Source organism: Desmodus rotundus, chromosome 4 (assembly GCF_022682495.2).
Source record: "Desmodus rotundus isolate HL8 chromosome 4, HLdesRot8A.1, whole genome shotgun sequence".
NCBI classification, from domain to species: Eukaryota; Metazoa; Chordata; class Mammalia; order Chiroptera; family Phyllostomidae; genus Desmodus; species Desmodus rotundus.
In genome coordinates, this window is record NC_071390.1 from 51851678 (window position 1) to 51876223 (window position 24546).

Consider the following 24546-nt stretch of genomic DNA (forward strand, 5'->3'; position numbering starts at 1 on the left):
GGAGGAAGAGGGGAATTGGGAAACATGGGATTTCTTTTGGAGTGATGGAAGTTTTCTGAATTAGATAGTGGTGGTATCTGCACACATTGTGAATGTAATTTTAAAAACCCACTTACTTGTATACTTTAAAATGGTTAAAAATTGTGAATTTTGTTATGTGAATTTTATTTCAGTAAAAAAATTGTTTTAATTCTTCTAATCTGAAGGATATCCTCTAACATTTCTTGTATGTGAGTCTGTTAGTGATGAATTCTTTCATTTGTAGATAGGAAAATTATTTTGCTTCCATATTTTTCAAGATAATTTTACAGTGTATGAAATTTTAGGTAGACAGTTTTTCTCTCAGTACTTTAAAAATGTTGTCCACTGTCTTCTCATTTGCATTGTTTTTAACAAGAAATCTGATGTCATCCTTTTCTTTGTTCCTGTGTACACGTCTCTTTTTCCTCTGGTTCCTTTTAAGATTTTCTTTTTATCATTGGCTTTGAGCAATCTGATTATGCTGTGCCTTGATGTAATTTTCTTCATGTTATTTCTGCTTGGAGTTTGTTGACCTATTAGGATCTGTGGGATATTGTTTTGTGGAAAGTTTTCAGCCATAATTCTTTCAGATATTTCGTCTGCCCCGCGCCCCTCCATCCCTCAGGACTGTGGTTACACAGCAACCAGATCTGTATATTTTGGTCACTGATCCCTCAGATACCTTTTGGACTTTTTTCCTCTGTGTATTTCATTTTGGATAGTTTCTATGGGAAAACTTCCTAAATGTCCCTCAACAGTAGAATGTGATATATTCATACAATGGAGAACTATACAATAAGCAAACTACTCATACAACTTTATTTACAAAAACATGTGATGGCAAAGTGCATGAGGTTTCCTTCGGAGTGAAAAAAGGCATGGAATCAGATAGCGGTGATGGCTACACAACACAGGCATGTACTTAATGCCATGGATTGCACACTTGAAAATGGTTAAAATATTAAATTTTATGTTACGGATATTTTGCTACAGTACAATTTTTTTTTAAACAGGTAATGGGTCCTATTTGGCCCATGGACCATAGTTTGCCAGCCCCTGCTCTAAAATGTTAGCCACACGAGAAGCCATGTGGCATAATGGTCACAAGCACAGTTACCAGACAACCTGTGTTCCACCACTGGCTCTGACACTAACTTTGTATCTTATACAAGGTGCTGAACCTTGCTGTGCCTTAGTTTCTTTACCTATAAAACAAGTATAATACTAATATTTATCTCCTATGGTCATTTAAGAAATAAATGAGTTATGTGAAATTCATAGAGCAGTTCCTGTAATATTTATGAGCGCAATAAATGTTAGCTATTATCATTACTTTAAAAAAATACCATATGGAAAGAGAATGCTTGCATTTTTGGCTTTTGTGTGGACCAGTTGGTCAGTTGTTGTTAGGGCCAACCTGCAGGCGCTGGTACAAACCTATCCCTACTGCTGGGGAATTGTTTTTTCCGTCTCTCTATGAGAAAGAAAAGCCAAACTGCATGCTAGTCATATGTGCAGTAGGGCCACATGGCAACATGTCGTATTTGGAGATGTCAACTCTAAACCAAAAGTGTATAAAACTTAGTAAATGTAACTATTTTTCATTTTTATAATTTAGTATTTTTACCATCATTTTAACTTTCAGCTGAGTCAGTGTTAAAATCTAAATTGTGGAAGAATATTTATTATTTATTTTAAAATTACTTTAATCCTGATTTGCTAATGGGGAAAAAAGCTTCACTGGACATATTTGTTGAGGATAGCCGTACCTCCTCAGAATGAAACAGTAGTAAGCAGAATGATGATGGATGTGATTTAGAACCAATGACCACCAAGAGTTCATATTAATTTTACTCAGAAACATAATCTCTCATCTTGAATTCAGTTTCTGAGCCAAATTTGATGGTGAAAAATGCTAAAACCCACCAAAATCCACTGTTTTGTAATTATGATCAATGAAACTATGAACATTCTTGAACATTCCTCCTGGTATATGTGCAAGAGCTCCTCTAGGGTATACACCAAGGATGTGGCTGGCTCATATGGAAATGCATCTGCAACTTCATTAGACACCACCGAATTGTCCAAAGTGATAGTGCCAGTTATGTATGTCCACCAAGAGGACGTGAGTTCCTGTGCTCACAATCTTATCAATAGTTTTTGATCAACTTTAATTTTCTGTTGATGTATAAGAGTGTTTCATTGTGATTCTACATCTTCATTTTTTAAGTTGAGGTGTAATTTACATACGGTAAAATTTGTCCCTCAGTGTACAGTTCATATTTTCCACCTCCTTTGCTTTGGACTGAATTCAGGATTTCTTTAAGTTTTTTTCTTCTAGTTCACTAAGTCTGTCTTCAGCAGGATCTAATCTGATATTGTCTCTGCTAAGGGTTTTTGTTTGTTTGTTTGTTTGGGGGGTTTTTGTAATTTTAGTTCTCGTAATTTCATTTTATTTTACAAGTCTGCTTGGTTATTTTTATGTCTCACTCTTTACTCATATTTTTTTAATTGCTTCACTTCTTTTACATTTTGAACCTGATAATTTCAATTTCTTAAGTCTTTGCTGACCTGATTATGCTGTTTTTGCTTGCTTTTTCTCAAGTTGTTTTGTCTCCTTGTGAGTTGTGATTTTTAACAGTGGGTTTTAATCTTGTAGCTTTATGCGTGGAAATTCTTTGAGGCCTGGATTAATGAGGTGACGATTTCCCTAGCGTTACTAGTCACTAGTCACATGTGGCTACTCAAATTTTAATTAAAATTAGATTTAAAATCCTGTTCCCCAAACTAACCAAATGTTAAGTTCTCCATTGCTACACGTGGGTAGAGGCCACTGTGTTAGGCAGTGCGTATGTAGAGCATTCCCAGCGACTGCAAATGTTCTGTTGCACAGCTTTGCTCTAGAGATTTTCTTTTTTTCTTTTCTTTTTTTGCTCTAGAGAGTTATACCTCGGTACTTGTTGGCTTCAGAACTCCTCAAACCCTGTACTTGTCACATTTTGATGAGAAAAAATGTTTCAGCATTCGGCTACTTGCTCAGGACTCATTGCACTTGCCAGAATTTGCATGAGTGGCAACACCACCTTGCAAGAGAAAATGCTTCATTGTTTGGTACTTGTGGGTTTTGGTGTTCATCACAAGTTCCAGAACAAATTAACAATCAGTACCGAGGTGCCACTGTATTTGTTTTCCCTTCAGCCAGGTACCAACAAGCACTGAAACCTGGGAATTTCCTTAAATAGCATTCTTTGAGGATTTTTTGGAACCATGCAGGTGGTAAGAAATTGGGCTACAAAGATGAGTGAAGCCAAGCTTGAGAATGAATTCTCAGGGAAGATTTTTTTTCACAGTACTGTTGCAATGGGTCTGGAGATATCCACGGATAACATTCTGGTTTTTTGCTCAGATGATGAGAGTAATGTTGCAATCACCAGATCAGCTTCAGAAAGCCCCTGTGTGCTAAGTGAACCACAACCTCTGGTCTTACCTCGCGTGCCACAGTCTAAGGTGCTGTCGATGACCTCAAATCTGGTAAGCTCCCCGGGGGAATATACTGTAGAACTCGGATTATTCTTGCCAGAAGTTTGCTCTCAGTTATCTGTGTTCAATGTATTATTTATGACTCATTTTTTTCAGTAGTTATGTGTTTATCACTATAATCCAGTGATTCTATGTATTGACAAATTCAATCTCAGTTTGAAAAATTAATAGCAAATTAGGGTTAAGTTATTATCAGCCAGCTATTTGAAAAGGTATGTATTAACTGTGTAATATAGAAGCAACTATACGGTCAGCCTAACTGTTCTGGGAGGAATAAATAATATGATGAAAACAGGGACCAGATATCAGATATTTTAAGGCCTTAACATTCTGTCCTTTGAATTTCTTTGGAATCCCTTCCCTCTTTTTTATTTTTGGTCACTGCCTACATGGTTTTTGTTTTTAATATTTTTAATCTTTTGCTCTTTGATGTTTAGTACTCAACCCAGGTGTAAAAGGCAAACCAGAGAGAAGTGGTCTCAATTAAGTCTATGGACAAACATAAATATGGCCATTTTTTGCAGAAGGTTGATGAGCCTGCTGAGGCGCCTGGTCTCATCCCTGTGTAATGATTATGCGGTAGCAGTTATACATGATAATTTTCCAGTGTTGCCTGTAGCAAGAATTGGGGGAGGGGGGGAGGGAGTAGTGGGAGGGAAAAAAGAAAAGAGAAAAAGGAATCTAATGCTTGGGCCAAGCTCATCAACCCTGGATTTTACTACCAGCTCTAGTATTTGCTTTGCTGGTATACTGAGCAGATACTATTCAGCTGGGTTTGGAAAAGTGTTACTTAAAAATAAAACCAGCAAGGCTCAATTAATACCTTATCACATCAAAGGATGAACCAGGTGAACTAATGTTCCGTGGACAGTAATAAAATACTTCTACATGTAGAACTGGTTTGGCTATGGTTTAGGAAACCTAGGTCCTGATCGGTTAACTTGAATGGTTCTGGCTAATTATATAAAGAAAGAAGTGTTAATCCACAAATTCTTAAGAGAAAATGGGAGGAAAGTGAACAGCAAAGGAAATGACCAAACTGATGACCTGAGAGCAAAGAAACAGGACTCTGAGGTCCTAATGTCAGTCCAACTAAGATGAAATCCTTCCAATAAAGTCTTCAGAATTTCTGTTCTCATTGAGAGGTGACTACTCAAGGAGTAGTGAGGGATAAAGAATTATTTCATGTAGAGTGTAAGACTGTGTGATGGTGGTAGAAATCACATTAGAGTTTACCCTTATTTTTTAAACTTTTGTTCCATATTTGTGTTTCATTTTCTCACAATAATAATAAAGGTCCTCTCTCCCCTATGGTAGTGGCTGCTAAGTGCTTTCATTTAGGTTGGTCAGGCTTCCCCCACCTGCTGTCATTTCGGAAAGGACTATGACTCTGTCATCTTGACAGTGAACTTGGGGCCCAGCTAGGCTATTGGCCAAGATATTACAAAAGTTAAGGCACGGGACAGAAATGTATACATGACCTAATTTGGAAATAATAACTTTTGGCAGATTTGGGAAACTAAGCAGGTATCTTCACCAACCAGTAAGGAGTAACATCTTCTTTTAACGTGTAGATGAGTCTCTGTCAAGCAGCAAGTGGTCATCAGCCAAATGTGAACGGTCTCTTGGTTCATGGAATGCCTCTACAGCCCAGAAATCTCTCCCTAATGGACAAAATCCTGTAAGAAGTATAAAATTCTAATAATCTAGAGTTTAAGTAGATCACTGAGAAGTAAAAGGGAAGTCGATCAATCAACATGTATGTACTGCTACCAAGCAATCAGACATCTTGGGAGTAAAAACATCTACGGGAAATGGTCACCACCCTCAAGGAGCGGATAATTGGAAAAATAAGACACACACGAGTGAGAGAGACCTAATTAGATAGGGCATTTCTGTGACTGAGTGCCAAGTGTGTGGCACCCAGAGTGAGTGCTATGACAGCCGTAAAGGAGGAAGACATTTTGTCAGATAAGTGTAGATTCTGAACTTGTCCTTGAAAGATGGGCATTTGGATAAGCAGAGAAAAGCAAAAGAACTATTCTAGGTAGGAGAAATGATGTGGGAGAAGATTTGGAGAGGGTAAAATACAAAATACAATACTTGGAACAGAAAGACCATTTCTGCTACAATAGGAGACAGGCCAGAACTTGAATGCTTCTGACTGAAGATTATTGACAATCTTCTAGAATTTTTCTCGCCAAGCAGTATTCTATTCTGTGGGGGGTACTGAATGCCATGTTTCGGAGATCCCTCCATGTTATTGCATGTCACTGTCTCCTTTACTGCCAAGCAGTGTTCGATTCTAAGAGTATACTATTTGTTAATCCATTCTTCTGTTAGCGAACACTTGGGCTGTTTCCAAGTTGGGGCTGTTATGCATAAAGACACTATAAATATTCTTGCACAAGTCTTTTTTGTGGACCTATGTTCTCATTTTTCTTGGGTTAGTACCTAGAAATGAAACTGCCATACAATTTCCCAAGCTGTACCGTTTTATACTCCCAACCAGCAATGTATGAGTTTCAGTTGGGGAGTACATATATTTAAATCAGGAATTTGAAAGATTTCACAACAGTAGAACATATATTAGATGGAAATGTAGGTTAGGAATCTAATGCGGGAGTTTGAACATGTGCCACTAATGGTCTGTCTGCACCCAAGGTGTAGCAAAGGATGAGAAAGAAATGAAATATATTAGATTACAAAAGAAATCAAATTCTATAAAAATAGAAGAATCACAGTCAACTCTGAAATTTCAAACTCAAGGGAAGCTTGTTTGGGAAGTAAGTTTGGTTTGGGGTGTGTTGAGTTTACAATGATGGGCCATGTTGTGGGAAAATATGCAAGAGGTCATATTTGGCAATTGATATAGAAGTCACCTGGCTAGAGATGATAAACAAATTCAGAGTTATGAAAGCAGGGTGTGTAAAGAAAATGCCTAAGTGAATGGTCAGGGAAGCAGGAAGAGAACATCTTTTGTAATGCTCCAAGGCTTAGGCCTACTCCTTGACGGGCACTTTCCCTTCAAAGTCCTCCTAACACCAAAGCATATTTTGCACTAGAGGACATCAATGTGGCCTGAAAGTTTGAGGAATTTGCTGAAAGCCAAAGAGCAAGTGGCAGAGCTTTATGGTTTCACTCTGCCTTCATTTCATTGTGCCTTACAATAGAGTGAAACATCCTCTCGCCTGCTCAAAAAAACAAAAAACCTGAATCTATACGGCAGAGTTTATGCTATTGAACTGTTTGGGCAAAGGATTTTATTTATCAGAATATTTACATCAGAGTGTTCTATTTCACAGTTGCTTATGCAAACGAGAATCTACTATGGTCCTACTGCCCTTGACAGCATAAGGCTCTGGACCTTTTGCCTGCTCCCAGATTTCCAAGGAACCCAAACCCCACCGCTGCAGGTTCCAATTAGCTCAGCATTTTAATTTCTGCAGGGGTAGTCACACTGCTCCCAAGCAGCAATATTTGCCTTTCAACTAAGTCTTTCTGGTGACATTTTTCAGCACCAAAGAATGCCTTGAATATGATAGGAGTCAGTCTCTGAGGTAAACTTTCAGGAAGCACTTCAGAGAAGGTAGCCTTCAGGTTAGCCCTCACTGGTGACTGAAGGAAGTGACTGTGATCGCAGGTGAATAAGAACTTATTTCCCAAATCTCCATTCTGTGTATGACTAAAATGATGCTCTTCTTTTAAGAACACATTCTCATGCCTGAGCTAGATGATGTAACCTCTAAGAACTAGGTTAGTTTTTACTTTTGCATTTTTCTCCCTTGAATGTTTTATAGTCTGTTTTTTACCCTTTGAGTCATGTCTCCCAATACAGAGCAATCTCAATTTCACTGTGGGTTTCTTTGGCCACTAGAGATCTCGATGACAAGCTACTTAGGAGGCCTGGGTCCAGTACCACCCTTTCAACCCGAAATTGGTCAAATCGAGCCCTAGAGCTTTGTACATCATCTCTGTCATATACAGTGCAGTCCGCCAGGAGGCGCAATCCCCCACCACGAACCCTGCATCCCATCAGCACAAGCCATTCCCGGGCTGGAACACCAAGAGCTGTGGAAGAAATCCTTAGAGGATCCCGAGTGTAGGTTTCAAAAGCAGAATTTCTGGAAACTGGTAAAACGCATTAAGAATTTTATGTAATGAATTTAAATATATTGAAATACATGTCTAGAAACTAATCATTACATATTCTTATGATTGCACACTGGTTCAAATCCATCCACTACAGAAAATTGGTTTAAAGGTGAACAGATACTGGATCTTTCTGTTGATTTAGCTGAAAATTTCTATTTCTACAAATAAAATGTTGGCTAAAATACTTCAGTGGCACTTACCAAAGAAATAAAAGGTATATGTATTTTATTATTTTCCTTAGTGGGAACATGTTCAGTGAAGTTCATCCCATAATAGTTAATTCTCTTTTAATGTTTTCTCTACCACTGGGAACTGCTTATTCCACTGACAATGAAAACTTCATAAACCTTAGAGAAGTCATTGCTTATAATTTATATTCCAGGAAAAATACCTCTCAGCACTTCTTAGGAAATAACACTACATACATCCTCTCCCCTTTTCTCACCCTTCATTTGCTACACACTCTGAGCCTCATTGTGCAAAAAATACCAATTTTTACAATTAAATTCTTTAGTTAATTCACAAAATGTAGGATGGTTGATTTCTAGAATTATGATCAAGGGTATAAAATAATGTCATAACTCTGTTTTGAATTCAACTTCTAAATTAAGCATGTGTCACTATACTTGTCTCCCAACATGTTATTTCTTGATTTTGATTTTTCAATTTCTCATAATTTATCCCAACTCACTAAAAAGAGATGTCCAAAACCACCAAAAATCTGTCAGGACACCAGGGTTCACCTCACCTGCTCGCTATTTTATTATGTTGCTGAGGCTGTCTGCATGCTGATACAGCTATAGATTCATTCATTTAGGAGTGGTCTTGATGTATAATGAATCTCTCATCCCTTCTGACAGTGCGTTTGTTCGAAGTGAAAAAAGAAGTTGCTTTGTTTTTTCATGGACATGAAAGTGTCACTGTTTCAATTACTGTCTCGGGTATGAGTAACACAGCCAACTGCTCCAAACTCCATGGACGAAAATGAGAGTGTAGGACCTTTCCTGGGAATTATAGTTGTTAGTGAAAAGGACAATCAGAACTCCAGTGAATTCTATCAGATGTGAAATTACAAATCCATTATTGATAGAGAATTGCAACATCAGATAGGGGGGAAATTTTTTTTAAAGACTTTATTTATTTTTAGAGACAGGGGAAAGAAGAAAGGAAGAGAAACATTGATGTGCAAGAGATACATGGATTGGTTGCCTCTTGCATGCCCCTAACTGGGGACCCAGCCCGCAACCCAGCATGTGTCCTGACTGGGAATCGAACTGATGACCTTTCAGTTCGAAGGCCAGCACTCAATCTGCTGTCACACCAGCTAGAGCAGAGCAAACTTTTATTCCAATTTTCTGTGAGAGAAAGGGTCAACTTCTGCTGTGTTCACAATAGTTTCAAGAAAAATCATAAAATACTATGAAAAAACCCAAAGTCCTTTCATTGAGATCTCTTTACTTAAAAACTTAAAACAGGTTAAAGTTTTCTTCATCTTCATTAATTTTTCTTCATTAAATTCATCTCTTTAATTTATCCTGATCAGTTTGCTTGTGTTGTTCTAACTTTATGCTTTCATGTTTTGGTGTTCACTGCTTGATCTACAGTCAAGTGGTGACTGACTCCCTCTCTTCTCCCTCACCAATGCCCCTGAGCCGAAATAATCTGCTGCCACCTATTGGCACAGCCGAAGTGGAACACCTGAGCACTATGGGGCCACAAAGGCAAACGGTAAGTCTGTTCCCTATTGCCTTTCCATGTGCTTATAAAACCTCATAGATGGTAATTCTGTAGGACCTATACTCTGGTCTTAATTTATACTATATTTTGTCTAAAGCAATACTGAATTCCATTCAACGACAATGGAATTGGAGGTGCTTGGCTTGATAGGGTTCATGTAGGGCACGCATAGCAAATTGTTTTAATCATTTCTGTAATTTTGTCTCTGCCACAGAAAACCCATGGTGATGCTAATCGTGCTCGAAGTGCAGTGGTGGATGAGCCTAATCATCAGCAGCCCCAGGAGAGGCTCCTTTTACCTGACTTTTTCTCCAGGCCCAACACAACTCAGTCATTTTTGGTAGTGACGTTTCCTCTATGGTCTTGATAGTTGGGGAAAAGGAAAAAAAACCATTAGTTTGGCAGACTTAAGACTTTACATAGTGGCTCAATCAACTCAAGGCATAAAAGTTGAGGTTCTAACAATGAAAATAGTGTTTTAAGAACATTTTGTTGAAATTCTAACTGGACTCTTGCCACTCATTCTTTTAACTTGTTGAATAAGGTATTATAAAATGCTAATGAGGACTGAAATGTCACTAGAAGCCAAAATGACAAAACTGAAGCTGTCATGAAAAGGCAAGATTCCTTTCCAAAAAGTAGAAGGCAGGATTCTTTTCCTGCTGGGAAAAAGTAGAAGACAGCAGGAAAAGAGGAAAACCAAATAAGATGAGTTGACTCCGTAACAGAAGCCATAGGCATGCGTCTGCAGGAGCTGAGCAGGGCTGTTGAGGACAGCACATTGTGGACATCACTCATGGGGTCACCAGGAGTCAGCCAACTCAGCAGCATGTAACACGCACAAACACAAATGCCTTATGTATGAATTACAAAATTTAAAAAATAAGTCTAGATATTTCTGAGAACAGGCAAAATAAATAAACCTCAGTGCATATTTGGTCACCGTAACTTCATTCTCTAATTCTGCTCTCATGGAGTTTATACCAATAGTGCTGTCAGATAACGATGTGGACTGGTGGATGGGCAACTTATGAATTTTTTTAGTTCTTTAAGATGCTAACACTGCCTTACCATTTCGTGTACATTTACTAGCCCCTTTACTTTTAAGCAATAGTAAAAGCCTTGTTGGGAGACTGGCAGTCATGCCCTGACCTTGCCCAGTTGTACACTAGCTCGGCCCCTCATCTGCTTTGTGGTAAGAGGGCTTGCTGAGCTTGGGGAAGTGACTGGGGCCACAGTTAGTGCCCCGGAACGAGGGGATGCACAACCTATGTTTCCAGGATAATGGTGTTTGCAGCCCACTTATCACAACTCATAACCCTTGAACTGTTAGAGCCTAAAGCATCATCTTTAGGCTCTACATTGAAGCATACAATCTTTCCTCCACTAGAATGAGAATGAATGAATGGGACACTGTATTAGTTTCCTAGAGCTGCTATAACAAATTATCACAAACTGGGTGACTTAAAATAGAAATTTATTCTGTTCCAGAGCCTGAAAGTCTAAAACCAAGGTGTCAGCAGAGCCATATTCCCTCTTCAGACTCTAGGAGTCTTTTCTTGCCTCTTCCTAGCTTTTGGTGTTTGCCAGCAATCCTTGGGGTTCCTTGGCTTGCAGCTGCATCACTCCAATTTGTTTTGTCTTCACATAGCCTTCTTCCAAAAAGATACCAGTCACAGAATTTAGGGCCCACCCGAATCCAGTAAGACCTCATCTTAGCTTGATTATATGGGTATAGATACTATTTCCACATAAAGCCACATTCACAGGTCCCAGGTGGATATAAACTTTGGGGGGACACCATTTACCCCAGTAGACCTCAGGCAGCTTGATCTAGGGTGATTCATCAAAACACAGGCAAAAGGGAAATGTGAGCACTTCTGATTTTTACTCAATGTGAACCCTAAAGTTTGAGAACCTTTATTAAGTGTATCTTCTTATAATTTGACCCAGAACATTTAAGTAGTGTTGGATGATTATATTATATAGCTAGATTCTCTCATATCAAACATTTCATTTTTGGTTGCCTTAGAAGTAAAGGTGAATACATGAAAAAATTCAAGTTTCTTCATTTTTATGGTTTTAGAACAAAAGTAAAAATTTCTTACCTTAGCCATTTCTCTCTCAATTTGCTGTCATGAAAAGGGATATGCGCTAGTAGCTCAATGTAACTAAAACCACTAGATCCGAGTCCTGGGCCTGGCACTGCCAGGCGAGCACTCTGCTCCTTGGTGGTCTTATCCAGAGTAGGAGTCAGCATTCATGGGCCATTTTGCCTACTACCTGTTTTTACTAAAAAATAAGCTTTTTTAGGGCAGAGCCATCATGCTCATTCATGTACTGTCTCTGGCTGCTTTCCCATTACAACTGTAGAGCCGACAGTACTTCCAACAGCAGCACTGTGTACCACAAAGTCTAGAATACTTACTATCTGGCCCTCTATGAATAAATTTGCTGACCCCTGATCAAAACATATAGCTTCAACCAGAAAAAAAATTCCTGCATTTTTTTTTCCAAGTACAGTTTTCTGCTCCCCCCTGCCCCCTGAAATCTCGATTGTAATGCTCTGACATGGAACTGAGGGCTGTTTTTTCATTCCAGAACTGCCAGCGAGATGGCATGGATGGCTTTTATTTTTTGATATTTCACATTTTAATATTTTAGATCTTAAAATCTTTATAATTTTGAAATGTTTCATATTATTATATTTCAAGTACAGAAGTCATGGATGTTTCAATGCTGCTGAAAATGCTGTTCATTGTTTTAAACAGTCAGCAGGCAACAGAAACTGTATTAAATTCCCCTGGCAGCCAATTATATTTAGGAATATTAAACCATACAGATTATTTATAAATGCTAAGATATTCTTAAAGGCATATTAATAAAGTTGTAGAACTTGCAATTTTTACATGTTAACAAATGGCTCTGTGAGCCTCTGGCTTGGGATTTTTCCCTTGGAATGTAAGAAGGTGCACTCAGCCAACTTGTCCCTCAGATTAGCAGAAAATGCTATTTACACTGTTGTCCAATTTGAAGATTTTCCCTTATAAATCTACTAACATATTACCTATTGGGAGACATAGCATTGTAATAAGTGTCTCTTTTCTTTTTTAGCTCGACACGCAGTATCATCATGCATGCACTGTTGAGTATCCTCATCAGGCCCGACCTGGGAGGGCATCTGCAGGGACAGGTGGGGCCCAGACTGTTGTTCTACCACTGTGAGACTATGTTAGGACCCTGCCTTTGTCTTTTTTCATTCTGTGCTTACTTTCCTTTCCTCTGGCTTTTATATTTCATTCTCCTACATCTTTGCAGTCACCTGAAATTCATTTTGGAAGATGGGATATAATAAAAAGATTGAGCAGAGCTCTACTGTTCAGAACCAAAAAGTTCCAGATTTCTGTTTTCATTACCGTATGTAAATTAATCTCTCCCCACTTTGGCAAGGTAAACAGTACTTTTTCTTGAATCTAAAAAAAATCTAGCCAAATACGTTACTTTAATAACATTCAAACACTGCATTAATGTTATGTAGGCAAATTCCATGTTACGATAGAATAAACTGCTTTCGTCAGTTAACCTGCAAGGCCAAGGTAAGACAAAACAATTCTAAAATGGCAAGATATGCTGAGTCTAATTCTATTCCACTTACTTTTTGGTTTATACATTATATTGTGTAGCTTCTATTTTCCCATGAGTGATGGGAGAAAATTTAAGAATGTCTTTATTCTTCCTGTAATGGTCTTCTTACAACCATCAAGTTCCCTCTCATTATGTTATAGGTGAAATTTAGAAGTGGGGCAGTTAGTATGTTTCCTGTTAATAAGATTAATCAGCAAGTACATTAATAAGTACTGTAGTCCAAGTGAATTCTCTTAGTTCAGTTCTTAGTGGCAGTATGGTAGTCTTTGAATGCTTTCAATGGATTGTTTTCTTGGATCAGTCTTCATAGTAAAGCAGTCCTGCCTATGAGCTGAGTTATTAAATTCGGCCATGCTCATGGTCAGGTGTAACTAGTGTAAAACTTAGTTAGGTGAAACATTTTATTCTTTTTCAATTAGTGAAAACTTCTGTAAAACTTAGGTTATGCTTTCATATCTTAATGTAGACATTTTCCCATAAATACGCAAGGCTTTTGTTGCCTTGGCAAATATATACTTTACTACTTATTCCCAGTCTCCAAATTTAAAGTCCATTGGAGGAAAAAAAAAAAAAAAAAAGCCCTCAGATATGATTTTGAGGTTACCAAATCTAAAATATCTACTGATGTGAATATCTACTAATGTGTCACTCTATGATGTCCTCTTTATCTTACAGGTCCTCAACCACATGGGTCTACAAAGTCTCAAAACAGAAGTGGGCCAGTCTCTAGAACCAGGCAGGGACCATAGGGCAAATGAGAAGAACCTGCTTTGGGCTGCAGCGAACACGTGGAAGATTTCATAAGCCAGTGTTCGTGTGATGTAGAGCTTGCACAGAAGAGACAACTTGAAACTATCTTCATGGAGAGTTATTTTGGTACAGTTGCTAAGAAAAGAGTATCCGCCAAAGATTACATGTGTACTGTTTCTAGTTCCAGTCACTGTTTTCTTTCAGCATTAAGTTGAACTATTCCAACAGACAGTAAAGTTTGTACCAAAAGATATAACAAAAGAATTACTCCCAAATCACTGCTCATGTTGTCTGTTAACAATGAACAGTTCATTATAGGATTCTATAAGACTACACATACACAAAAAGCAGCAAATTATTGATAACATTAAGTCATCACTGGCTTTGGAATACTTCTGCTTATATTAATTTCTGGAGAGTTATATTTAGTTTTAAGTCATTTTTAGCAGACAGGGCTGTCAAAATCTGAACTACTCATCGAACAGATGTCATTCCTAAAGCTTTCTCTTTAGATGTCCAATCCCACAGATAGATACAGAAGGGGTGAGTAGCTTAAAGACGCCAATGTTAAACACTGGTGTAGAATAACATGTAGTAAACCGTAATGCATATTACTTTTTTCAGACAGGACAGCTCAACCTCACAATGACCACTTGGTATCAGGTTATACTTTTCTTTAGTGGTCATGTTTTTTCCCCAAATATTAAACTCAACTTGCTAGATTTTCTCCTGCAGCTCTAAAAGTCAATTTAAAAATTTATAGAATCTTTCTGTTAGTGAGCCAGAAAGATGCAACTCCCTAAAATTTCAGACACCTGGTGATTATTCCAGTATGAACATATCCTAAGAGCAGAAGCAGAGAACTTAGACATTCTTCTAATTTTACCCTGGACCTTTCTCCTGAGTGCACCCATGAATGCAGCAACGGTTTTAACTATGGCTTTATTTTATTTAAATTTCATTCAACTTTAACGATCATACCAGTTTTAGATCTTATTGTTAATCTTCAGAGGGATAAATTCACATGATCATAAGTTGCAGTAATTTTTGTATATCAAAGTGTTCTAATGCTATCATATGAAGACAGATGCTTCAAACAATCTGCATTAAATTATACTTTAATACAATTAAAGAGTATATTTTTAATCTGTATAGTCACAAACTGAAAACATGTCATGTGCTTGTTTATCTGATAAATTATTATATATAAAGCTCAGTAACAGAAAGCTTATTTTATGCATATGGCATTGAAAATATTACTCTACAAGCCAGAGATTTTAAGCTGAACAGCCCTTAAAATCCTTCCATATATCCTAATGAATACATACAATTTGACTACATATAGGTGAAAATCTCTGTATTTTTGCAAATCAATACCATGAGTGCATGAAAACAAACCACTGATGGCTTGTCCTTCAAAATCAGAGTTAAGAGTCAGAAGGGCCTCTAAGAAGTCACTTACCCAAACTCCCTCACCCTGTCATGGATGAGAAAACAAGTTCAGACAAGCTCAGTGACCTGCCCAAGAACATTTAGCAGTAATATTTCAGTGATCATTTAAAACTTAAATCATGTTTTACTTGTTTAATCATGTTAAGTCTTATAAAGGTGCCTGAAGTAGTGTGAACAACTGTTTCTCCTATACTTCAACCAAGAATACAAAACCTGTTTGAGTGAAACAAACACAGAGAGAGAGACAGAGAGAAAGATAGGATCTATTTAAGATTATTAAGACCAAAAGCAAATTGTCAAGTATTTGGAAGACAAATGCACAGAAAGTGTTCTGAAGGCATTCTTGCTAAGTGGAATACCTGTCGTAATAAACACCCACATTACTGTGAATACTCTGCAGTTCACTCTTGTGTAGCAATATGACAGCTGGTAAGGGAAGTATGGACAGACCCACATTCTAGATTAAGTTCCTTGTACAGAAGATCCACAAATGCAAGTGCTGTCAGAAGTGTACCAATCTCCCCCTCTCACCTCAATGATCACCACCAAATTCCTTCATAGGAGGACTTCACAGAATGTCAGAGGGTTTCTAGGATATACTAAGATCAGTTTGAGTGACTCTGGTTACATACTCAATCCAAATAACTTAGTCAGGAAAGACAACTTTTTCCAGGGGTTGAATTGACTTTTGTCTTCAGATCTTGACTGTACCTTGCCTACAATGCCATCAGCTAACACCTAGTGACTTTTGAACAGAAAAATTCCATTATTTCTTTTCTTTCTTGAGAGCTGTTTTTTTCCCTCCTCGTTTGGAAGGTTTGCAGTACTTTGCTTCCATCTGAGCCAGAAAATTGTCCATTTCCTTTTGTCGATCCTTTTGTCTGCTCTGTTTGAGAGTTAAAACACAGGCTTTCAAAATACAAGACTATTCATAGACACAAAATTACTTAGTGGTTGCCAGGGGCTGGTAGGAAGGGAGAACAGGGATTGACTGCTAACAGACAAGGGGTTTCTTTTTAGGGTGGTGAAATGTTCTGGAATTAGATGGTGGTATAACTTGATGAATATACAAAAAACCTTTGAAGTGTAAAAAGATAAATATATGATATGTGAATTATGTCTTAAAAAAGACAGAGTACCCACAACATCACACATCTACTCCAAAGAGAGTATTAACTGCAGGAATCAGAACATGAAAAAATGGCAGCAGCCTTCACAAACAGCCTACAAAGTTTACCTGAATGACTGCTTTCAAGTTATCTTCTCCATTAAGTCCCAGCTCCTTCCTGCTCATTTCTGCTTCTTTAGCCTCTTCCTGAGCCTAAAACAGAAACTCACGTGAGACTTCATTTCAACCTAAAAATATATCCTCTGTGCTAAAAGCAGATCTGTAAGACCCTTTCAATTTGAAGATTACTTACATTAAAATTGCATAAATATGTCATTCATTAAAAGGCAAAGTTGCTGAGAGCAAGCAGTACGTCTTCTGAGTCTGATAAGCATTTCTGAGTTCTCCCATCTGTACTTGTCAGGGGTAGCAAGTACTTCAGTATTAACCATGTGATTATAGGAAGGAAAACAAAATGCTTGGAGAACTAAGAAAGGCCACTTAATGAAGGATGCCCTCAAAAATATTACCAGGATACAGGCACCTCAGATTCCTCCTCTGGAAACCCAATTTACTTACTACATGTGACTGGTGTCAGCCTTGAAAGCAACCCTGGTTTAAAAATCCCAAGTAGTCAGAATAAATACTAACAAATCCAGTTTTAATCTTTCTTTACCTAATTTCAAACAATCTCTTTTGCCAAATTTTCCTAGGGCACTGATTCCAAAATACCACTAGAATACCTTGGGAAAGGTTATTGAGTTGTTTTTTTCCTTCAGGGCCACAACTGAAACTGTTAAGAGGTTCCAACCCCAGTGAATTTTCTAAATAGCAATAAATTCTATTAATCCTGGCAAGGATGATACATTAGGACCTTTTTATTCCAATAATAGACACAGCTTCCATTGTCTACTTTCAGACCAATTTCTCTTAATACTATTACCCCCCCCCCCCCCCCGCAGTGTACAAGAGCCCCTCTCAAAACTATGCCACTCCCTGCCCCCAATACTCTAGGGAAGTCTCTCAAGCTAATATCCTATTACTGAATACTGCTGTGCTCAGTTTCACCCGAGAAAATGATTACCACCTTAAACTGTCATCTTGAGCCTAAACAGATGTAGTCTATAAGCCAAAATGATACATTTAAAAAAAAATTCTCACCCAAGAACATTTTTTTCATTGCTTTTTAGAGAAAGAGGAAGGGAGAGAAACACCAACGAGAGAGAGAAGCACTGATTGGTTGCCTTCCATAGATGCCTGTATTGGGGATTGTAAACATCTGGATGAGGGACCAAACCTACAACCTAGGTAATATGCCCTGACCGGGAATCGAACCTGTAACCCTTAGGTTTCAGGATGATGCTCCAACCAACTGAGCCACACAGGTCAGGGTCAAAAAGATATTATCTTGATACACGTTTTACTTCTCTCAATTCAACACACATAAATCAGCTTCCCCTTGTGTATTATTTTGCAACTAAAAGCTGCAGACCTACTTGCACTCTAAATTCGGCCATACAAAATAAGAAGTCCACCTAAGATACCCACCAAATATCTAAAACTTCACACTGTTTGCTCTCCATGGACTTCCTATTACGAAAACCAGGTTAAAGCAATGGCTTCTTAGGTATTAGTCTGGCTTACCCCAAAAGACCAGAGACACAGATGTTTCCTACTTTGAATCTACTCCCTCCAGGAACCCCAGCTGTCCTTAAGCTCCTTTCCCCCCTACCACCATCCCTACCACCACCAACTCTGCATTTAATATGGGTGTAAAGGACACACATGCTTCAAGCCTGGTTCTCCAAAAGTGTTCTTCAAAATGTGTTTGGAGACACCGTCAAAATAAACTAAATAGTTTGTTTTGGGTTTTTTTTGTAAAGATGCATATTCTGGACCCAACTCAAGAATCAATCTGGGCAAATCTGTACCTATGTATTTGGACTCCCATTACTTTATCTCCTGAGCAATGCCTTAGAAAAGCTACAAGAATTGGTCTATGTGAAGAATGTTTCAGCGTCAAGACGATAGTAATCATTTAAATAATCCACGTAGTAAAACTCCTGAGCACAACATACCCAGGACAAGTTTCTCTTGATGAGCTGATATGCTTGTTTTATTTAATAAGAACTAGATAACAAGTTAACCTTTATACTTATTTCTGCGATTTTGTCTATATTTCCATTACTGTAAATATCCTCAAATTCTTTTTGGAGGCAGTCAACATATAAATGGTAAATAACATTCAAAATCTTACCCTCCTTTTCCTAGCATTCATCTTTTGCTTCGATTCTTTGACAAAGGCATTATAGGACGGGACCTCTCCAGCATCAATGGCTTGCTGAATAATGTTCCTTATCCTGGGTTCCTCTGTGTACTGCACACACAGCACAGACTCCATGATCTGATCCATGTCCCCTTTGAAATCCACATAGGCCTGTTTAATATCAGCCAACTCTTCTTCAGAACCTTTGTATGTCTTTTCAAAAGCTTGAATGTCTTCTAGAGATATCTAAGCAAATAAGAAACAAATGCTTTAACTTTGAGAATTTTACTTTAAAACTAAATTTAGGTGTTAAAATATTTCTCCCCAAATACATGTTGCTGAATTAAAATTGTTGCAAGGAACCAAATTTTCTATGCCAACGCTTTTCTGGAGTTGTCCGTAGTCCAACCTTCAGAACTGCTAAATTATGGAACAGGAACATTTGAGTAATGTTTCCAGTGGTGCAAAGAGACCCAGAGAAACACTCAGGACTTACATTTGGATATGTAAAGCACATCTTGTAAAAAATTAAGTTTCCCCCCTTTCAGGACAATCACTCTACATCGACAGGTAACAAAGACCCATTTCAGTAAGTGTGTATATGTACATACATACACACACGTGCATACGGTTCAACCTAACAGCTCAATACATGTTTTTCTTCAGAAGCACACAATACACGTCGTGTATCTCCTGAGGAATGCCTCTGTGTGTATATGTTTACGTGTTCCAAGGCCAAACTCCCCTTCTGCACAACACAAAATGCAATGCCTCAGACACATTAAGTAAACATTGTTGAATAAATAATGGGAATAGTCACAAAACAGCCTCCGGAGTCTCCTACCTTTTTGAAGAGTAACCTCCAATACGTATCCCAGTCCCGATCTTGGTTGAGCGCATCAGAATCTTCGTCCACCGTTCCCTGCTCGTCGTACACTGCTCTCTGCTCTTTGTCACTCAGAACGGAATAGACCTTCCCGAGGATCTGCGGGGAAAGAGCATCCAGAAGTCACCCCGCCGCTCCCACAGACACCGTGCCGAGAGCAACAGATCAGAAAACGCGCGGCGGGGTTCCGGGCCATCCACCCGGAAGGGGTCACTCAGCCAGCAAGCCGCCGGCAGCCCGGGCGGCGGGCGGAGCGGGGACTCACGGACCTGGAAGCGGCGAGTGGCGTCCTCTTTGTCGTCCTCACCCACCCGGTCCGGGTGCACTTGCAGGGACACCTTGTGGTAGCCGCGTCGGACCTCGCCGTCCGAGGCCTCGCGTCTTACACCCAGCACTCGGTAAAGGTCGGCGGTGCCGAACACTTCCTCACACAGCTCCAGCAACCCCATGGCCGCAGAGGTCGGAGCCGGATGCAGCCAGCTCGAAAAGTGGGTCCCAGCAAGGGCGGCTGGGGATGCGGACTGCTTTCTTTTCCCGCGCAAAAAGCCCAGGGCGCCAGCGTCACAAGAGCCGCAAAAAGGGGCGTGACCACCGCACCGCACTTTACGGCGGCCGCAAAATGGGGCTGGGAAACACGGTGTTGACTTGCCAGGAAGTGGAGCTCGGCAAGCGCCTCAGAGTTCTTCGCCCGCGGGAGCCACCTTCCGCGCAGGAAGCGGAAGTAGCCCGACGGACGCCGCGCCCCCTCCTCTGGGGCACTCAACGTCCCGCGCTGTCTTCGCCCCAGCGTGCAGGTGTAGGATATCTTTTAATACAGGGAAGTCCCAATTAGGTTGGACCTATACGTTGTTTTCTTTTTTTTAAAGCAACAAAACAACATAACATCGGCATTGGATAATTTCGCATGGTTCATATACATGGTTTTTTTTCAAAGAATGATGGTTAAATAGATTTGTTATTTCCAAAGATGATCCTGACAAGAGAACATAGAGCTCTAAAGCCCACATAATTTTGCAACCTACAGGGTGGGACTGCGGGGTAGGTACTTCCTTTGAGCCCTGCAAGAAAAAAAGTCTACATTAAACAAAAAGCACAAAATACAGGTCTTTAAAAAATTACTTTATAAGACTTTTTGACTTGACATTACAGAATTATGCCCATTCATTCTCCAGCTCTCGAATCACCTTCCACTTTGGTGGAGATAACATGACTCAAATCCTCATCTTAATAAAAATATAAGCTGCTGAAGCGAAGGCTTTTTATTCATTTTAATACTAAAAAAGTGCAGAGCTGAATTTTGAGTGTATTAAATTTGAAGGTGGTAGCTGATGCAATCATCTAAGACATGGTGAGGAACATGGGCCTGGAGATCCACGGCAAGGCTAGGCCTAGAGAGAACCAGAAGTCGGGGAGAGGAGGGGCTCACACAGGAAATGTGCACAGATCTTAGGCAAAAGACAGGCGAGAACACAAAGTGGGTGTGTGAGTTGGCAGAAACTCTTCCTCAAAAAAATACCTCATCTTAACCTATTTCACAGCAGTTCCCCTCACTGATCAATACTTTTAAAAATCACATTCTCTTTTGCTCTACCAATTTAAGCTTCTCCCATCAAACTCTCTAGGATATCTTTTAAACTTCCAGAGTTCCTATCATTTTGAAAGCATTTCTCTTCCCATATCCAAGATCAAACCCAGGTAAAGTCAGTCTCGCTCTGTTTGCCCTGCCTTCCGAGTCTGCTCTCCTCAAAGCAACTGTAACAATCTCAGGGAATCTTGACCCCACAATTTGAGGTGGCTGTTAATTGTTCTCAGAATATAAAATCCAGAGAATAATATAAGTTAGTGCATTGTTAGGGCTTTAGATTCTCCTTTATAAGCCTCCTATATCCAATCTTATGCCAGAATTTGAAATCTGTATTACCCAACATGTGCACAAAACCATCTAATCCATGCTTGTGGTTGTAGAATCCTAAGGTTAGGGTGGAGCAGAAAATGTAGTATTTTGGTTTTTTGCCACAACCAGTCATTTATATTACCAAACTTGTGATAGCTAAACCCGGTTCTATCACTGACTTTTTAAGTGTACATTTGAAACACCCCTAATCCTAACTTATTCCTCCTGCCATCACACTACAAACAATACATATTGCAAAGGGCTCTCCAAGTAGGCACATTGGAATCTGAATCTTAGCTCTGCCAACATTAAACTGTGGCCTTGGGCAAGTTACAACCTCTGACCTTCAGCTTACCCATCTACAAAATGAAGATAATCCTTTCTGACTTATGTAGTACCTTATAAATCTCACAAATAACCTTGCATGTAAAGGGCCATTCTAATGTATGTAGGCACTTTACAATATTAGCTTTTTCCAGTTTCTCATTATTAAAAGACTATTACAGACTAAAAGCTCATAATAAATCTACCTTTGTAAATTTGAGATTGTGTTAAGAAAATATAAATCTGTGATTACAAAAACAATAAGCAAAGTGACTGTATTCTTTTTTTTTTTTTTTTTTTTATTCCTCACCCGAGGACATTTTTTCATTGCTTTTAGAAAAGAAAGGGAGGGAGGCAGAGAGAGAAACATCAATCGGTTGCCTTCTCCTATGTGCCCCAACCCGGAATCAAACCCGCAGCCTTTCAGTCTGAGACGAGGCTCCAACCCACTGAGCCACATCAGCCAGGGCAATAACTGTGTTCTTAAACTGGTGGGATAACCATAAATGATTAAGGTAAGAATTACTTGAATTGTCCATGGATATGTTGGTTGAGGACTTTGAAACAGCGAAGTTTTGGAAGTCAGCAGACTGTAAAGGTATCTAAGAGACCCAGGGCCCAAACCTACCCACAGCCAATGTGTTTCCCCAGATAAAGGTTGAAAAAGCTAGTTACCTAGACTCAGCTCTGTGTCACACAAGAACAAATCCCTCCCTGGGCTCTGCTCAGGCCAGGCCAGAAGAACAAGGATGACAAAGAAAATTCCATTTATTGACCTCTAAATCTAATAAAACTAAGAACTCTGCACAAGTGTTTTAAGAGGACTTTGACCTTGTTCTGGCTGCTTTGCTCATTGAAGTCAGCTCACTTCTGTTTCCGCAGCTTCTGTATCTGTCTTCTGAGATGCTAGGAGGATTTCACGAGCCCGCTTCCGTCGAAGCCTCTCAGCACTTGTGATCATCATGGGGTGCAGAGGGAAAAAACCAGAAAGCCCTAAAAGCAACAGGATTTTCATTTGTTGTAACATAGTATAAGCCAATGTTTCCCTGGGACTCAGCCTCACAGAACTGAGGTCTAATAAGAGACTTGACCTAGAGCATGGATTTAAAACAAACTCACCAATCTGTCTTATCTCTTCCCCCAACTCCTTACTGCAAGGGCACAATAGATGTTGTCAACTTCCTAACACTATTTTCCTTACTGGAAAAAAGACACACTGACAGCCATTCAAGACACACTGTTCCCATTTTTAACATAAAATCCCAGTCACCCAAAAAGTCTTGTAAAGGAGTCCCCAAAAGGTCTCCAGATTCAAAACGCAATTCGATCACAACCTCTCACTCCAGTCCTGAGCAGCCTACAGGTAATGAAAATCATTTTTGATTCTCATCATCCTATAATTAATTTTAAATCCCTAGGTAAGGCTAGTTACCCAAAAGCTTTTCCACAGGTTTAGTGAGATGGGCCCCACAGCCAATCCAATGCCGGATGCGGTCCAGGTTGAGAGCCACGAGTTTCTCTCCATGACTGTTGGGCAGTGGATCATAGGAGCCTAGCTGCTCCACGAAAGGGCCATCCCTGGGAGACTTGTTGTGAGCAGTCACGATGCGGTAGAAAGGCCGGTTGGTACAGCCACTCAGAGCAAGACGGATGGTTAAGTGGCCTCCAGGGTAGGCCTTGCAGAGGACAGTAGCTGCAGAGAAATAAGAGGTTAAGAAACGAGGCCACAAAATGGGTAAAATGAGGCAGATGAAACATTCCCTTTCTTGCAGTGGAAATCCTTATTACTAACCAATTCTTTGAAATCTGGCTTAGAAACTATCTCCTTGTGAAAACCCTTCTTATGCACTCCCTCCGGAAATGACTTCCTCCTCAACTCTTAATTTACTCAGCACAGGCCTGCCATTTACTAGTTTTGTGACCTAGTAGGGACTGCAGGTGACTCATCTGTAAAATGAACGCCTCTTATGTCATAGGGCTTCAGGGGGAATTAGGTGAGAAGAAAATGAGGAGTATGATCAAACATAAGGCCGTCTGGCTGTTTCAGGTTCGGGATGCTTCCAGCTCGCCTAGGACAGCGCTGCGCCACCCGGTACTCTACGCCCCCGGAACCACCCGGAAGGTCTTTCGGGTCCTGTCACTCACTAAACTGGACCATGGTGCAGCCGCCGTGCGCCGAGGACCGTGCGCCACTAGCAGTGCCTCGAAGCCGCCCCGCAGCCCTCAAGGATCAGCTCTACCGCCTCCGCCGGACGTGCAGGGTCAACGCCGCGAAACCGCGGGGTCAAGGCGCCGCGAGCCAACCCCGCGCGCCTCGGTGCCGGAAGCGAAAGGTCCTGTCGCCCAGCCCTTTCCGCGGTCCGCGCCTACATTCCCCATAATGCAACACGGTGGGCCTGAACGTACTCCCTTAAACTGCCGCAAAATAAAAATAAAATTGAAAAGGAAAGGCGCTCTACAGTTTGCTAATAGCAGTCGTAGCAGCGTAATCCTCGCCTTGTGGGCGCTGCCGGCCGGTGCTGACCTGGGAGCCCCTGGTGGAGCGAGGAGCTTTGGGAGCGTGCCCGGAGCGACTAAAAAGCGCTCCAGCGCTCCACCAATCCTTCCTTCCAGCAAATGAGCGCCTGCTAGCGCCTAGGTGCAGTCTGGAAAACGCGAAGAGGGAAGGGCGCTGTCCTTGCCTACAGGAAGCTCACAGTCTGGTGGGGCGACGGGGAAGTAGCACTAGACTAGTAAAGGACTCTAAGTGAACGTAGAATTTATCTTTC

The 24546-nt window shown here is 40.0% G+C and overlaps 3 protein-coding genes across 8 annotated transcripts in view; 1 reads left to right on the top strand and 2 right to left on the bottom strand.

Annotated features, from left to right (window-relative positions):
- FAM149B1 (family with sequence similarity 149 member B1) overlaps nt 1-14011 on the top strand; it is a 56438-nt gene extending 42427 nt beyond the window's left edge. For all 3 annotated transcript variants that reach the window (XM_053923215.1, XM_024561021.3, XM_053923216.1), the window contains 7 exons: nt 3428-3552; nt 5136-5242; nt 7439-7663; nt 9321-9444; nt 9668-9793; nt 12568-12646; nt 13774-14011. In XM_053923215.1, coding sequence (XP_053779190.1) covers nt 3428-3552; nt 5136-5242; nt 7439-7663; nt 9321-9444; nt 9668-9793; nt 12568-12646; nt 13774-13847 — 860 coding nt within the window. In that variant the 3' untranslated portion in view covers nt 13848-14011. The remainder of the gene's footprint in view (nt 1-3427; nt 3553-5135; nt 5243-7438; nt 7664-9320; nt 9445-9667; nt 9794-12567; nt 12647-13773) is intronic.
- DNAJC9 (DnaJ heat shock protein family (Hsp40) member C9) overlaps nt 1-20147 on the bottom strand; it is a 52286-nt gene extending 32139 nt beyond the window's left edge. Inside the window, exons 1-5 of one of the 3 annotated variants that reach the window (XM_024561024.3) lie at nt 19830-20136; nt 19519-19659; nt 18666-18920; nt 16538-16621; nt 10914-16186 (exon numbers count right to left, since the gene is read on the bottom strand). In XM_024561024.3, the coding sequence (XP_024416792.1) occupies nt 16067-16186; nt 16538-16621; nt 18666-18920; nt 19519-19659; nt 19830-20009 (780 nt within the window). In that variant the 5' untranslated portion in view covers nt 20010-20136 and the 3' untranslated portion in view covers nt 10914-16066. Of the gene's footprint in view, nt 1-10913; nt 16187-16537; nt 16622-18665; nt 18921-19518; nt 19660-19829 lie in introns of those variants that run through there. The other 2 variants (XM_024561025.4, XM_053923217.2) reach the window with 2 other exon arrangements.
- A 349-nt stretch (nt 20148-20496) lies between these two features.
- MRPS16 (mitochondrial ribosomal protein S16) lies at nt 20497-24111 on the bottom strand. Of its 2 annotated transcripts, XM_024561028.4 has the most exons (4): nt 23924-24111; nt 23211-23471; nt 22610-22771; nt 20497-20618 (listed from the first exon to the last, which is right to left on the bottom strand). In XM_024561028.4, exons 1-3 carry the CDS (start codon nt 23934-23936, stop codon nt 22638-22640), a joined length of 408 nt encoding a protein of 135 aa, XP_024416796.1. In that variant the 5' UTR covers nt 23937-24111; the 3' UTR covers nt 20497-20618; nt 22610-22637. The 2 variants fall into 2 exon arrangements, with proteins under 2 accessions (XP_024416796.1, XP_024416795.1); XM_024561027.4 differs by lacking the exon at nt 20497-20618 and having other exon boundaries at nt 22529-22771.
- Nucleotides 24112-24546: the final 435 nt, after the last annotated feature.